Source organism: Bombus vosnesenskii, unplaced genomic scaffold, assembly GCF_011952255.1.
Source record: "Bombus vosnesenskii isolate JDL3184/JDL3185 unplaced genomic scaffold, Bvos_JDL3184-5_v1.1 scf7180000013353, whole genome shotgun sequence".
Taxonomy (NCBI): domain Eukaryota; kingdom Metazoa; phylum Arthropoda; class Insecta; order Hymenoptera; family Apidae; genus Bombus; species Bombus vosnesenskii.
The window spans coordinates 80,508-94,959 of record NW_022882989.1 but is presented as its reverse complement, the minus strand read 5'-3'; the positions used below and the strand labels follow the sequence as shown (position 1 = coordinate 94,959).

The window sequence follows — 14,452 nt, the reverse complement described above, 5'->3', positions numbered from 1 at the left end:
CTGCCGTTTTTTGTATTGAAGATGGTAAGGTAATGTTTTATATAAATTGAAATAATCAAGTATAATTTTAAACAAATTAAACATCTGAAAAATAAATGAAAATGTGTCAAATATTTTTGAAATATAATAATGTAAATAACAATGTCATTTTGTATAGTATTAGGGTATAATGACATAATGAAAATTATTTTATTAATATGCGTCATATCACTATAATAAAAGAGTAGTCATTGACTTGTATATTGTTATCTATTTTATTTGCTTTTGAAGAGGAACACATTAATTCTTGTATTAGTTTATCATTAATTAGTACTTCGAAGAAAAATGGCACTTTCTTAAATTCTCTAATCAGTATAATGCTGTGATTGTTATCACCTGCCAAGTGTGAGAGACTAATTAATAATTATCTTTACGTTTGTTCATTGAAACACGTTCAATGTTCTTTTGAAGTCTGATGAAGCAAACGTTCGAAACTAATTGCAAAGAAGTGGGATAGAAGTGTAAGGAAAAGGAGAGGCTGCATGTCAGTGGGCGGGGAGTAGACATGTATGATATAAGTATGGTGAATTATCATCTAGTAAGATTAGAATTTGAACAGTCTGTGTTCGATAGTACCAGAAATTACAGCTATGGAGAACGAGGAACCTGCAGAAAATACAGAAAAAGGATCAACGACAATTTGTGGTAAATATATATAGTTCTGATTTACAACTGAACCTTGAGATATTTCTAATGTTTGGACAATTACGAATTATAATATTTTTCAAGTGTACATTTAATAACGCCTAATTTCAATGCCTAATTTATCAATTCATGTTATGGAATAACAATTCAAGTCATAAATAATATTTAATATCGTTACTTGCATAAGATCGGTGATCAAATACCCTTTAAACAGAACTTTTTTAAAATTCGACCAAATGATTTGAGTTTTTTTTGAGAAGTAAACGGATTAGTTTACTAGATGACGTGTAAAATACTTTTAAAAAATTTGCAGTTCTTATCTGAGCTTGTAATGAAAATCGGAAAGAAATGAAACAATACGTTTTGTAGGTTTATGTCAGTTATACACATGTTGAAAATTTCATCGAAATTGGTTAACGTTTCTATGAGTTTTAAACGATTAAGAGTGAAAAACCCAGTGTTTCATGATTTTCGGTCTAAAATCTAAAGATTCTTGCATCTTTCGATACCTGTCGCTTGTTTCTGTATTAATCGTTCCGTATTTAATAATTTTGACATAATTTTCAGCATATATATCTAGAATATATACATATAATAAATAAATACATATATACACATACATGACTGACATAAATCTTCAAAATGTGTTGAAAATTAAAATTCTCATAGCAAGCATAGATAAGAAAGTCGTAAAAGGCGACCTTTACTTTTTTTTTCACGATTCCGATCAGTCGCAATTTTTTTTTCAAAAAAGATACAAGTCATTTGGTCCACTGTTAAAAAAGTTATTCTGTTTTAAAAAGTGTTTGATTAGTTACGCGAGTAACTGTATTTCATTAACTTAATAATTATTCTGATATCGATAGTTTGTAATTTCGTGTATATAGTTTAGTGTTTTGTAATAGAATAAATATGTGATGTAATAAAGCGGTGGTGATGATAAAACTAAAATGTTCCATATATTTTAAAATTAATTGCTAGTTGAATGGAATTTTTGCGTTAAACGAATAATATCACGTAGTTCCATAAATTTCATTATAAATATTCCTTGTATCTTTTTATATATGCGCCAATAGCTTTTGACTAAACAGCTATTTTTAAAGGAAGCGCCTTAAATCTATCTACTCTGAATTTACATTTTTCGTACTTTATTTGCCGTTTTCAGACAGTTGTAGCTAGTAGATTAGTAAGAACAAAGGGATAGAGATCTAATTTTATCGTTTACAGTTTACAAAATGATCTATGAAATGTTCACAATGTTAAATAATCTTAGAAAAAAAAACTAGAATTAAATTTTTTTACATATTATAGATATATAGTCGTAAAAAAATACCTTGAAATAATCTTTATCAACAAAATTTTATATGTACAGAAAACGGTCGGTACATTCAATGTTAAATATCTGTTTTATCTATGATGTCTTTTATGTAATTTAAGCGTTTATCAATTCTTTTATTAATCTTGTTTTTGTTAACAACTGATATTATCGTTTAAGTTTTTCATGCTTGAATAATAATTGTTTATTTCTTTCATGATTAAATCGATATCTTCTTGTTACACACAACATATTTAGTTTCTTAAGACTATGCACCTATATATAAGTCTATTACCAAGTAAATCGAGCAGGAATTTGTAGGATATAAGCGACTTTTTAATCACTTATAGTAAATCAAGTTTATACTATTGAATTAAATTTTTATATATGTACGTCGATTATATTATACCGAATAAAATCGTTTGAATTAAATCTTAAATATACATGTATATACATATAATCGTTACTTAAGAATATTTCTTACCGTTTTCATTAAGATGAAATGATAAGATTATTTTTGATTACCTGCCCTGGAACATACAATACGGAAAGTTTCTAACAAATGAAATTAATATTTGAATGAAAATTTGTATTCTGAATCTGCATTCTTCAATCCTGTAAATGGTTTTCAATGGTGTACGTGTAAAGTATAGTGTAAAATATTGCCAAATTATTAAATTACCATAGAAAATCTGTAATAATGTATGAACAGGAGCGGTTACTCAATACGTATTATCGTGCTGCAGCACGAAATAAAATATTTTGGAAATCGTTGATATCGTAACTTTTGCTTTCCGCCGTTATTTCTTCGTGACTCACTGCCAGATACGGTCACAGCATTTGAAAATCGCTTCTAGGCTAAAGAAAACCCTATCACTGTTCAATGTATACTATAGTCGTTATTATCGTTAATATCTTCCCTCACATTCTCACTAATCTTTTCTTTGTTCAAGATATTTTGTTTTGTGCTGTAGTCAGTTGTCGCGCGTCTCACTCGCTATCTTTGATGTGAATGTTTAAAAAGTTCTTTTTTATTCGTTGTATTAATGTAATTCGAATGATAATTTAACACGCGAGTATATCGATCTTTAAATATGAATTCCGACAATTCTTGGTTAAGACAGCTATTTTCTACGCGATCTTCTGAGGAAAAAATTTATACTAAAACACTGAAAAGGGCTACTTCTAATTTGACTATCGTTCAGACAACCAAAGAAAGAGAAGGCGATCTATATACAATACCAGGGTTATCGATATGTTTGTAGCTAAAACATATCGTCGAGCTGATTTAATAATAATTTGAGACTGTTTATGGTTACATGTGCATGTAGCACGTGTGAAATCAAGACCAGTAGTAAGTATAAAATCCACGAGCCGTCACTGTGTATAACATAATAAATGTAAAAAATTAATCTTTTCATACAGATATCTATGATGTATGAAGTCAATTTTGTTAGAAATATTATACCTACGCAATTAGCAATATCGATTACGCATTTGAGGATGGTTTTGTTTTACGTTTATAAAATAACAGATTAGTAATACGATAACAACACATGTTTTATGAACTTACTTATGTATCAATTATTTATTACAAAAACAGGTGTTTGTAATAAATAGTATAAAAAATAGCTGTGATAGTTTCAAGTCATCAAGCTTTGATATCATTGATTCCAGTTAGATCAAAGATAAAGAGATTTATGTTTTACTATAGTGAAGGCGATATATGTCATATGTACGATGTACCTATGTACCTATGTACAATATGTACATGCAGCCTATAAAACGAATATATGTGATTTAATTTTTTAATTTCGAATTAATTAACGGTGCTGAGCGTTCCAATCTGTCGAGTCCAAAAGACGATTCTCCTTTGTTTAGACTGCATCCAAGAAATCATGGACATAAAAAAATAAACATAAATTTTTGTAACATACATATATATATATATATATATATATATATATAGATATATTATCTATAATCTTAGAACATACAATATTGAATTTTTGCAGGTGGACTCGGCATTAGACACCTGCAAGTTTTTTTACAGTTTTTTGGAATGGTAATTGGATATTGTCTTCGAGTGAGCATGTCGGTAGCTATTGTTGCAATGACACAGAACACTCAAAGCACTGATCATGCATTCGAGGTAAATTATGTATATGTACGTGGCTATAGAATTTGTATTAAGTCTATAAAGTTAGTAAAGTTAGGATCTTGTGATAGTTATTACACAGTAGTATATAAAATATGTTATAATTGCACTTTATAAAATATTCATTTATTCTAAAATTTAGTATCCTTAACAAATTATTTAGCATCCTTTTTGAACCATGATTGGAAGTAGTCTATTTTGTCTAAGGCAGACTTTTGTTAAGATAATCGGCATTATTGCCACACGATTAACGTTGAATTTACGAAGAGCGAAGAGTTTATGAAATCCAAATACGTTTCCTTACTAGTTATATAAACCTGATAAGAGTAATTTCTTACATAAACGAATGTTTAAAGAATATCGAGAGTATTGAGAATATTGAGAATATTGAACATTTTTATCTGGATGTTGATATGTATTAGATATATTTTATAAAATACTTGGGTCTTATTTAAATCTGAGCAATACGTGTCGATAATATAATTTATTCTAAGTATTTAGTTATATTACTTCAAAATCTTATATCATTCAGTCATAAAAGAAAGAATACGCGTTTATATTATACATGTTCCTTTAGTCTTATGCAACGTTAAAACGTGATCTTTGCGATGATCATAGAAAAACTATCGTTGTTGAAAAATATATAGAAACAGTGAGTAGATATAGAAAGCAGTTGTGTAAACAATATCTTGTAATTATTTGATCGACTTGATTAAAATTTTCCAAATTTTTCATACAAAATAAATATCAGTAATTTTTACAATAATCAGTGAGTCATGAAAATAAATATAGTATTTATACTATAATAAATATAATTTGCTATAATTATTTTTATGGCATTAGAAAAATATCGAGATAAATTCAGTAGCCTTCGGACTGCTATTCGTTCGTACATTATATAACATTATGAACGTCCTAGATGTACATATATAGCATAGAATGAATCACTTAATCCGTTATAAAATATTTTCTTGAAAAGAGTTACATGAGATATAACGTAATGATGTTGTTTTTTGAAAAGGGAAACAAGAAGAGTCCAGCAAATCATACGTCTATATTTAAATGAGCTTATACATATGTATATATACATGTATATGGTTCTGGCTGTATATAATCTCAAAAAGTAATAAAATGTCTAATACAAATCATACATAGGATACTACCATGTAACGATAAATTCTCCAAGAAATTGAAGATTTAATAACACCCTTTGTATTATATTATTAAATAAGCGTAATAAACATAGAGTGAAAATAAGTTTTATATTTTATGTAGTCTTTTTTTCTGTATGTAATCTTAAATTCAAGATATAAGAAAATTATCTAGTAAACATCGTCAAGGCAATAAAAATTAAATAATGACACACACACCAATTCGATATCACTTAATCTTGAATTGGTTCGATGCAAAATGTGAGATAAGGAACACGTTTGAAATCCTTTACGATCTTAGCGTTTTCCTTTTGAAATTAAAGTAAACTTAAATTAAGAAAAATACAATATTCGTTCCTTTTCTCGAACTTTTTTTTGCAAAGTTTCCTTATTTATGCCCTTATGTTTCGCAACGAAAATATATGGCCGGTGAAGGTGAGAGTCGATTAAAGCAAAACTGGATAAAAGAAGACTCCTCTTTATATTATATGTATAATGTACACAGAATGGGCGAAAAGTTAGAGAATACTTTCACAGAATGATTTACGCAGTACAACATACTGTTACTGTTGCTCGTCAAACAAATTGTATCTTTACCACGTAATAGAATTAACGTTATCTTCCTAGTAGTGAGAACGATATACTATGTATATATAATAAAAATTGAAATTCTATAATTAAGATTAGCATAATACTAATTGTACTAATTATAAGTCAATTAGTTTTCCAAGGCATCGTTATTCTATCTTTCAAATTGAAATTACGCACATATTTTATAACGTTAATTTTATTTCATACCATTGTTGTAAAACGATTGTTCCATGTTTGACTATTGTAATTAGGTCTATAATTGGACATCGACGGAGCAGTCACTGATCCTCTCTTCTTTTTTCTGGGGCTACACGATAATGCAAATACCAAGTGGCTACATAGCTACAGTATGGAGCGCACAAAAATTACTCAGTATTGGAGTACTGCTTTGCGGAATCTTAAACATTTTGACACCGACCGTTGCTCATTATGGGAGTTACATTGGTGTTTGTATTTGTAGAGTAGGCATGGGACTGTGTCAGAGTTGTCTTTTACCGTGTATACAGACTCTGCTTTCTAAGTGGGCACCGCCATCCGAACGAGCACGACTTGGTGAGAACTGTTTTATTAATATCTTTTACAGAACTATCAGACTACCACATCTTAAGTAAGGATAATTGCTAATTTGTTATGCATATAATATTATTTGGACGTGATATAATTTGGTCGATCGAAAATTTGAGTCGCGGGTTATTTAGAAATTTGGTATTTACATATAGAACACTAAATGTATGTACCATCTGTTGACTCTAACCTTTTAGTATACACGAGCAGTATAGTGCAACATTTTATGTATCAATCAATAGATTCGTTGAAAACAATTTCACGCTTGCATTGCCGATTGCCTACTGTCGGCTGGTACTACTTCAGCCACTCCATAACCCTTGTTTACACAATATTTATTTACACGATATTAAAAATGGTTGTCTCTGTCATCGATGGATTTAGAATTTAGAATTTTGGACTATATAAAAATGCGTCCGCTTACTTCAGAATGAAGCGTAATCGTAACATAAATCGTATCAAAGTTTTTTGTGAATATCACCTAGAAACTATAACCGAACAGCGGTAACGTGTATAGGAAACAGATATTCAAAATGTTGACCTTGACAACATATTTCATGGTCATTGAAATTGGCGAAGTGTGCCCTTTTCTGTATAATTACCAGGAATTTTTATGAATTACAGATAGTTGATACGTATGTGTTGTGCATCCTAACCATTGAAATGTCAGCTATAAAAAAGCGAATTAAGTAGGATCGAGTAAGCGGAGGTAAGAAAAAATGAAGAATAGTAGAACTTTCCGATTAATAAAAGCAATAAATATACAGGGTGTCTCAGATTTTTAACAACACCAAGTTGCGGTAGAAGATTTTGCGAATAAGAATTAAATGAAAATGTCATATAAATATAAACTGGCAAATACTACAAAAAGAAGGTATTTAGAAAAACGAACATTAATTTTGAAATTATTCTGTGACTCTTAAATTCAATAAATATTATTGGATTGAATATAATATAGTATAGATTATCCTAGTTACGCGAAACATTTTGTATATCGCGTGTGACCTAGAATGTGTCATTACATTGATCGATTCCATCACGTAAGCTTATTTTGTGTCAGTCGAAGGTTCCTGACCTTCCTATATTTCCTTAATCAACTATGCTGTAATACGCATACTACACACTAAAGAACAAGTGATGAAGGATAATCCTTGAATACTCAATACATATCCTTGAATGGTCAATGCTCATGACCTCTATTTTGACACGTGCAATAAATATATAATTGGTCGTATACGTCCAGAATTCGAATTGTTAACCTTCTTTATGTAATACATTTTTAAGATATCTGTATCTTTAATAATACTGTATAACTGTATACTTTAATAATACTGTATAATCTGTATAATTTTAATAATTATTCGGTTATTTTACTTTTAATCTTTCTATTACTGCTGATTCAACATTTTTATATTGACATTGTTTCGTATTTTTATCTAAGTTTATCTAAGTCTAATCCAGTTAATATTCATCAAAATAGTTGTAAAATTCGCAATCTACCACTTACTATACGATACAAAAGTGTTTTATCTTTTTCAATTTTCGTTATTACAGAGAAAGAAATACATCGTATGCCATGATAGATGATCATTTTTAAAACGCGTTGCCCTTGATTCGGTTATGCTGCTTATATTATTAGTGTATGTTACTTATTGGAAATATCTCAGAAAGTGTTTTCAAGTGAATTACTCCTGATAGTACAATCGCAAGGTTATTAGATTAAATTTGAACTTTACTACTCTATACTTTACGATATTTGTTTACAAAAATACGGAACATTGAGGAAGCGCTATGAACATGCGGATTTCTTATATTACGTACTTTTCGTTTAAAATCATTTACATTGATCGATATTGGTGTGCAATATTAATTTATTTAATTTAACTAACTTAACATAGAAAAATACTTGCTTTTTTAATCGACAATCCTTAACTAAACAAACTTGTCGATAATATTCCCATTCAATGTCCTCGACACAGATAAATTTTTATTTGAACCGATTTAACGATGCTCATAAAATACCTGATTTGTACTTGTTTGCACAGAATTGTTCAAACTTAATATTGGCGATAAACTAAAAGTCAAATTTAGTTATATCGTTGAAGTCTAACGAACATACCGTATTATACTTGTTTAGATCCGTATTAAGGAAAATAATTTAAAGTAAATTATTAATCCTCTAATTTTTTCTTAAATTTCGCTGTGCATTTTCTAGTACGAACAATCCAATAAACATTTTGTTATAAGTCGTATTTTGTCAAGTACATTGTTGCTATTAACTGAAATTCCACATTTATGTATATCATAATATAGTACGTATATTTATTTCAGGCACGCTTGCTTACGCTGGGGCACAATTTGGGACCGTGATTTGTTTTCCAATATCTGGAGAGTTAGCAGCTTCGAGTATTGGCTGGCCATCTGTATTTTATACGTTTGGCGTTTTAGCGATAATTTGGGCCATTGTATTTTTCTTTTTTGGTTCGGACAGTCCTTCTAAGCACTCGGGGATATCGGTGAAAGAAAGGCGATATATAGAAGATAGCTTAAAAACTCCCGGGGATAAAGAAAAATCAGATAACAAAACGGTAAAAATATTTTCTTCCCAGTGATACTTATATTTTCTAACGACATTGCTTGTACTGTTCCTTCTTACGTCTAGTAGATATATATCCTGTTTTACGTTTTATTTCTCTCTATAATAAAATCGAAAGGTTTGCTTTGCTGTACGTAGTACTTTCCTTTTATCATGCGTATAATACTCGAAACATATTTCAAGAGAATTATAGATTTAACGTCATCAGTATTGACAAGTCATGTTTTAATTTACAGATTAGTATAACGTTTGCATTAGATTTTCCACATGAATAAACTTTCCTCTTATATTTGTGAATGCTATTTCAGTGATGCATATATATGTTTCAGTGACATATATTATCCTACGTTAGGACATTAATATATATTAATATTACGTCACTACGTACTCTAAACAATATTAAGTGTCCATGTAACATGATGCTGTGAGGAAAACGATGCAATGAAACAATACAATGATTATCCAACATGTTTCTAGAAATCATATTTTATGATATAATCTACTAGATGTAAACACATATACATGTATGTATATGTATACATACACCCGTATATATCAATCGACCAATTGAAAACTTTCCTTTCGTCAACATAAAAACCATAAAACATAATATGCGTTTGCAAAATTATTTCGAAATCAACGTTATCGTATGATCTATGAATATGTACATATTTTTGGCAGAAATGTCCATTAGAAGAAAAATCTGTGATAAAGTTAATGCGTTGTATTGTCACTAAAATAAGTGTCATTTTTATAAAAACAATACCTATGTTTTATGCAATTTTGCTTTGAAAGTACACACGTATATATCGATTAAAAATTTATTTTTTAAACATCAAACAGTAGAATAATTAGTCAATTCGTATATTTATTTTATCAAATATAACGTATTTTAAGCTATTTTATCGAACATGGACGTTAATATTATAAATTATGGATCATTGATGTATATTTTATGTATGTTTGTGATTCTCCAAAGGCGTTGAAAACACCATGGAAAGCTATATTAACCTCAGTACCGATGTGGGCTCTTATAATTGTACATTGTGGACAAAATTGGGGCTATTGGACTCTTATCACAGAATTACCAATTTACATGAACAATATTTTACAATTTAAGTTGGAGGAGGTACGTAATAATATAATACTTTAATAAATAAAATTATCTACTAAAATCTTAATTTTTTGAGGATTCTTTAAGAATTTAATTAGAAATTAATTCTTAAAAAATTAATTTTATTTTTTCAAAACTGTTTTATCGTTACTTAAACCTTTCGAACAAATATTAAACACTGAAACATTAAAATTGAAATTTAACATGTACACCACATCGCAAAATAGAACGATCTTTCTATTACGTAAAAACCGTGTTAGAGCGAAACTGTGTTGTGTACCATACAAGGGTTTCTTCTAATTTTTTTACATGTGTTGTAGAAATGTCGTATTGTACAAACGGTCTTTTAAAATTTTGCAATTGTGTTACGCATGCAAACTCACTGTAGTAGGATTAACGGTAAGATTATCAGTATTTTCTTCATTTTCTTCTTCGGGAGTAATTCATTACGTCTAGGGAAATTATCAATCGAATGTCAATTGAAATTTGACTCATTTTCTTCAAAATATTGTTCAGCGTACACATACATGACTGTAATTTTTATTTCATTTAACAATAATAGTTAATAGATGAATAGTATGCTCAATTTTTCACTGCTACTGATTGCTGTTAGCTTTTTTTTCTGATAATCACACACATAAAAGTCGATAACATCTTCGGCAGTAAATTATACACTACATCATAGACGATCGTATCGAGATAAGAATACTCATGTTGATAAATATTCCTCACTATGCCCTATTGTTTTATCGAAGTTTACGATGTTCTTGAATTCTTTTTAATTTACGACATCACGTGGAGTAAACTTTCGATATTATATATTTGCTATATGATTGGTAAAGTTATAAAACATGTTCGTAACGTATCGTTGATATTTAACAGAATGTGAAATTGTTACATTAAAATAGATATCTGGATTTTTCAGAACGGTTGGGTATCGGCGCTCCCTTATTTAACGATGTGGATACTAAGCTTTCCAACATGCTGGTTAGCTGATTATGCTTTAAAAAAGAATATCTCAAGAGGAGTAATTCGAAAAGTTTGCAATACGATTGCACACTGGGGACCAGCGATAGCTTTGATTTGCCTTGGTACGATGTCGGTGCACGATGCCACCGTGGCTACAACTATCCTTGTGATAGCTGTAGGTTTAAATGCTGGATCTCTATCCGGATTTCAAATTAATCATATCGACTTAAGTCCAAATTTCGCTGGCACGTTGATGTCCATTACAAATTGTATAGCATCTATAATTGCAATAATCGCACCAATAGTCTGCGGCATAATCGCAAAAGACGAGGTAATTAAGTCGAAGCAATTTTGTCTTAATCGTGACATTTTTCACCGATAACTACGTATGTTAATTTAATTTTTTTCTTAATTTGTTTCTTTGCAGAAAGATGTGACCCAGTGGAATATAATATTCTACTTGTCTGCTGCTATTTACATTCTAGGAAATTTAATTTTTATTATTTTTGGCAGTACTGAAATTCAACCATGGAACAATCCTGAAATTACGAATATCAAAGGACAAAGCGAGAAAGAATTAACAGTTATATGAATATGCAGAAATATCTGCGTTATGTTCCTTTAGCGTCGCAAGCGCCATGTACGTTTTCAAAATGTTATCTCAAATAAAACTTGAACCGTATTTGGTTTCTCTGTAGCATCATATACGTATACAAATTGGATCTAAGTAATTTCTATATATGTGATTCGATACATCTAACCAATGACTAACTACTTTTATTATTGCAGATTTAGAGGAACGATCGATTTTAAAATCCAAGAATTCTTGAAACTGTTTCCTTTATTTTTTCATTCATAAAGTTTCTTTTCAAACAATTAATCTGTTAAACAATCTCTAGAGTCTAGGTGGAATACAAAATGTATTTAATCTTCCGCAAACATTAAATTTATGATTCGTGCCGATTGCGACCAATGATTTACAGTAAATATATTTTTCTTCAACGTGGTTGATAATCGACAATGTGATATATGTATTTATATTGGTAAATACCAAAAAAGTAATTATACGTAATTTTAAGTGTAAGGGATAGACAATATCCCTTTGTGCAGAAACGATTTAGGATGTTTAGACAACAGAACGGCTAAGATAATGAAAAAGAGGCTGTGCTTTACAAAACTAAGTATACATGTATATATAGATGATTAGCGTCGATAATATACTGTTCGTTTGCACATTCGTAAGGTACAAGATTGCTTTTGCTATATTCTAGTCTTGAGTCAAATCTTTCATCAAACAGTTTAATGAGACCAATTTTTTATTTAGGTCTGAGATTAAAAAAAGAATTTAACTTGTAACATATCAAAATTTAGAATAGCTTGAATGGAAGAGGTAACGTGAAGCCTTTAATAAAATATTAGGTTATCTCATAAATATAGGTATCCTTCTTTATGACATGTTAAATAAACATCAATATCATACTTACTATGTTAAACAAACATCAATATCTTACATTTATTCTTTGAAACAGAGTCGTTCTCTTGATCTAAATAAAATATCTAACATGTACAGAATGATATCTTTTTATTTAAGGGGACTCGTAACCAAAAAATGTAAAAAAAAATCTTTATTTTATTGCAGATTCGGAATATACGTATAGATATTTCTGCAGGTTGTGTTAAAATATAGTGCAATTTTGTACACTAGAAGTAAGATTAAAGAGAAAGTGGGAAAAAGATCTATATTCATTTAATGAATTTCTGCTCCATAAGCAGGATCATCTTTCTCCTGTTCTTGGAATATATATTCCAATTTTCCTTTTCTTGCCTGCTGATAAATTTTTGTTATTTTTCTACCTGCGTTTCTTATCCTAGTTCCATCTAGTTATTGCATAATTTTTGTACATTTTGCTGGTTCTAGGCAAAGTTTCTCAACAAATGAATTATCGCCGCTTATCAGAAAAACATTTTTCTCTTAATCATATTTTTAGTACTGACTCTTACGAAGGTAATGAACGTACTGAATGACGGAATTTGGAAAATAACGTCTACATTCGGAGAACAAAAATGATAATTTATCAGTTTTTAAACGATATACTAAAAGTCATGTAACTTTTTTGCTAAAAGACATATAAAGAACCGAGTATTCGATTCATTTAGAACTATTAGCAATTAAATTTATCGATGTATTAAAAATAACAGAGTACGTGATTCAAATTTCATTGGTATTGCTACATTAATTTCGGAGAAAATGTTTCATAAAACTTCTATATGAATAGTTCGATTGCGAGCCCCCTTAATTAAAACTACATGTTACACGAATTCAAATAAAGAAATGCAATAAATATCGGAAATATTTATAATGTCAGTAGCACTTTTTCAAGTTTCAAATGATATTAAAAAAGAAATTTGAATTTTAGCAATAATACCACTTCGTTACTTAGAATCAATTGGCAGTATGATATTTTTTTAGTAAATTATGTATGAAATTGTCTAACGTTGTATATTGTGTACAATATAAAAGAAGTTGTAGCTATGTGATTTTTAGAAATTATTGTACTTTAATAATGTATTTAAAATGAAAATGAAAATAAAAAGATATGGGTAAAACTGTTCAAACAACACGATTTATTTATACAATAATGCGCGCACGTGTGCACAAACACAAATTTTACATATTTTTGCTAAAAATAAAATAATTATTAGATACAAACTAATGTAACGATTTACATGATACCTACTAAATCCTACCTAATTCTATCCTTTATTACATATATTTATTTTTACGTACAATGTATCGCAGAATCTATTTTTATATGCATACTATTATAGCTGTTGTTTCTTAAGTAGATTCTAGTATCTGAGATTAATTTATTTTGCAATTATAATTTATTCTTAAAACAATTTTTTTAACTATTTTTTAATTCCTGAGGTAAAGCATCTTTTTTTATCGAATTTTCTTTTCATATAATATTTAGAAGATTTAAATTGACGTATTTACTAAAAGCAAAAAGATATTTATAAGTTAAACAAAATGAAGTCTTACTTATTCTAACAGAATCTCATCTTAATTAATTACTAATATTCGCTTATAAATAAGTCGTTCAATTAGTTTACTATTTAAAAGTGCTTAGAACGATGGGTCGTTGCACTTTCATGAAAAACAGTCATTCGTAAGATATGGATGTAATTATAGGAGTAAAGATAAAACTTTAACGAGCCAACAATTGAGAAGTTTCTCCCTGGTTGGTGAAATATGACGAACAGTTGAAAGCTTTTCCAATTGGATAATTAAATGTATTACGTTAAATTT

General features: G+C 29.1%; 1 protein-coding gene across 3 annotated transcripts; it reads left to right on the top strand.

The window, feature by feature from the left end:
- The first annotated feature begins 380 nt into the window (after positions 1–380).
- LOC117237010 (putative inorganic phosphate cotransporter) lies at positions 381–13,736 on the top strand. Of its 3 annotated transcripts, none has more exons than XM_033500524.1 (8): positions 381–684; positions 4,015–4,151; positions 6,151–6,451; positions 8,795–9,051; positions 10,039–10,188; positions 11,099–11,473; positions 11,570–11,782; positions 11,932–13,736. In XM_033500524.1, exons 1-7 carry the CDS (start codon positions 630–632, stop codon positions 11,732–11,734), a joined length of 1,440 nt encoding a protein of 479 aa, XP_033356415.1. In that variant the 5' UTR covers positions 381–629; the 3' UTR covers positions 11,735–11,782; positions 11,932–13,736. The 3 variants fall into 3 exon arrangements, with proteins under 3 accessions (XP_033356415.1, XP_033356417.1, XP_033356416.1); XM_033500525.1 differs by lacking the exon at positions 381–684 and adding an exon at positions 3,910–3,927; XM_033500526.1 differs by lacking the exon at positions 4,015–4,151 and having other exon boundaries at positions 385–684.
- The last annotated feature ends 716 nt before the right edge of the window (positions 13,737–14,452 follow it).

Bases quoted from the DNA above. Each gene is read 5' to 3' on its own strand.
- LOC117237010 (XM_033500524.1), top strand. From the start codon at position 630: ATGGAGAACGAGGAACCTGCAGAAAATACAGAAAAAGGATCAACGACA. The intron at 685-4,014 runs GTAAATATATAT...GAATTTTTGCAG, and splicing joins AGGATCAACGACAATTTGTG to GTGGACTCGGCATTAGACAC. The intron at 10,189-11,098 runs GTACGTAATAAT...TGGATTTTTCAG, and splicing joins TACAATTTAAGTTGGAGGAG to AACGGTTGGGTATCGGCGCT.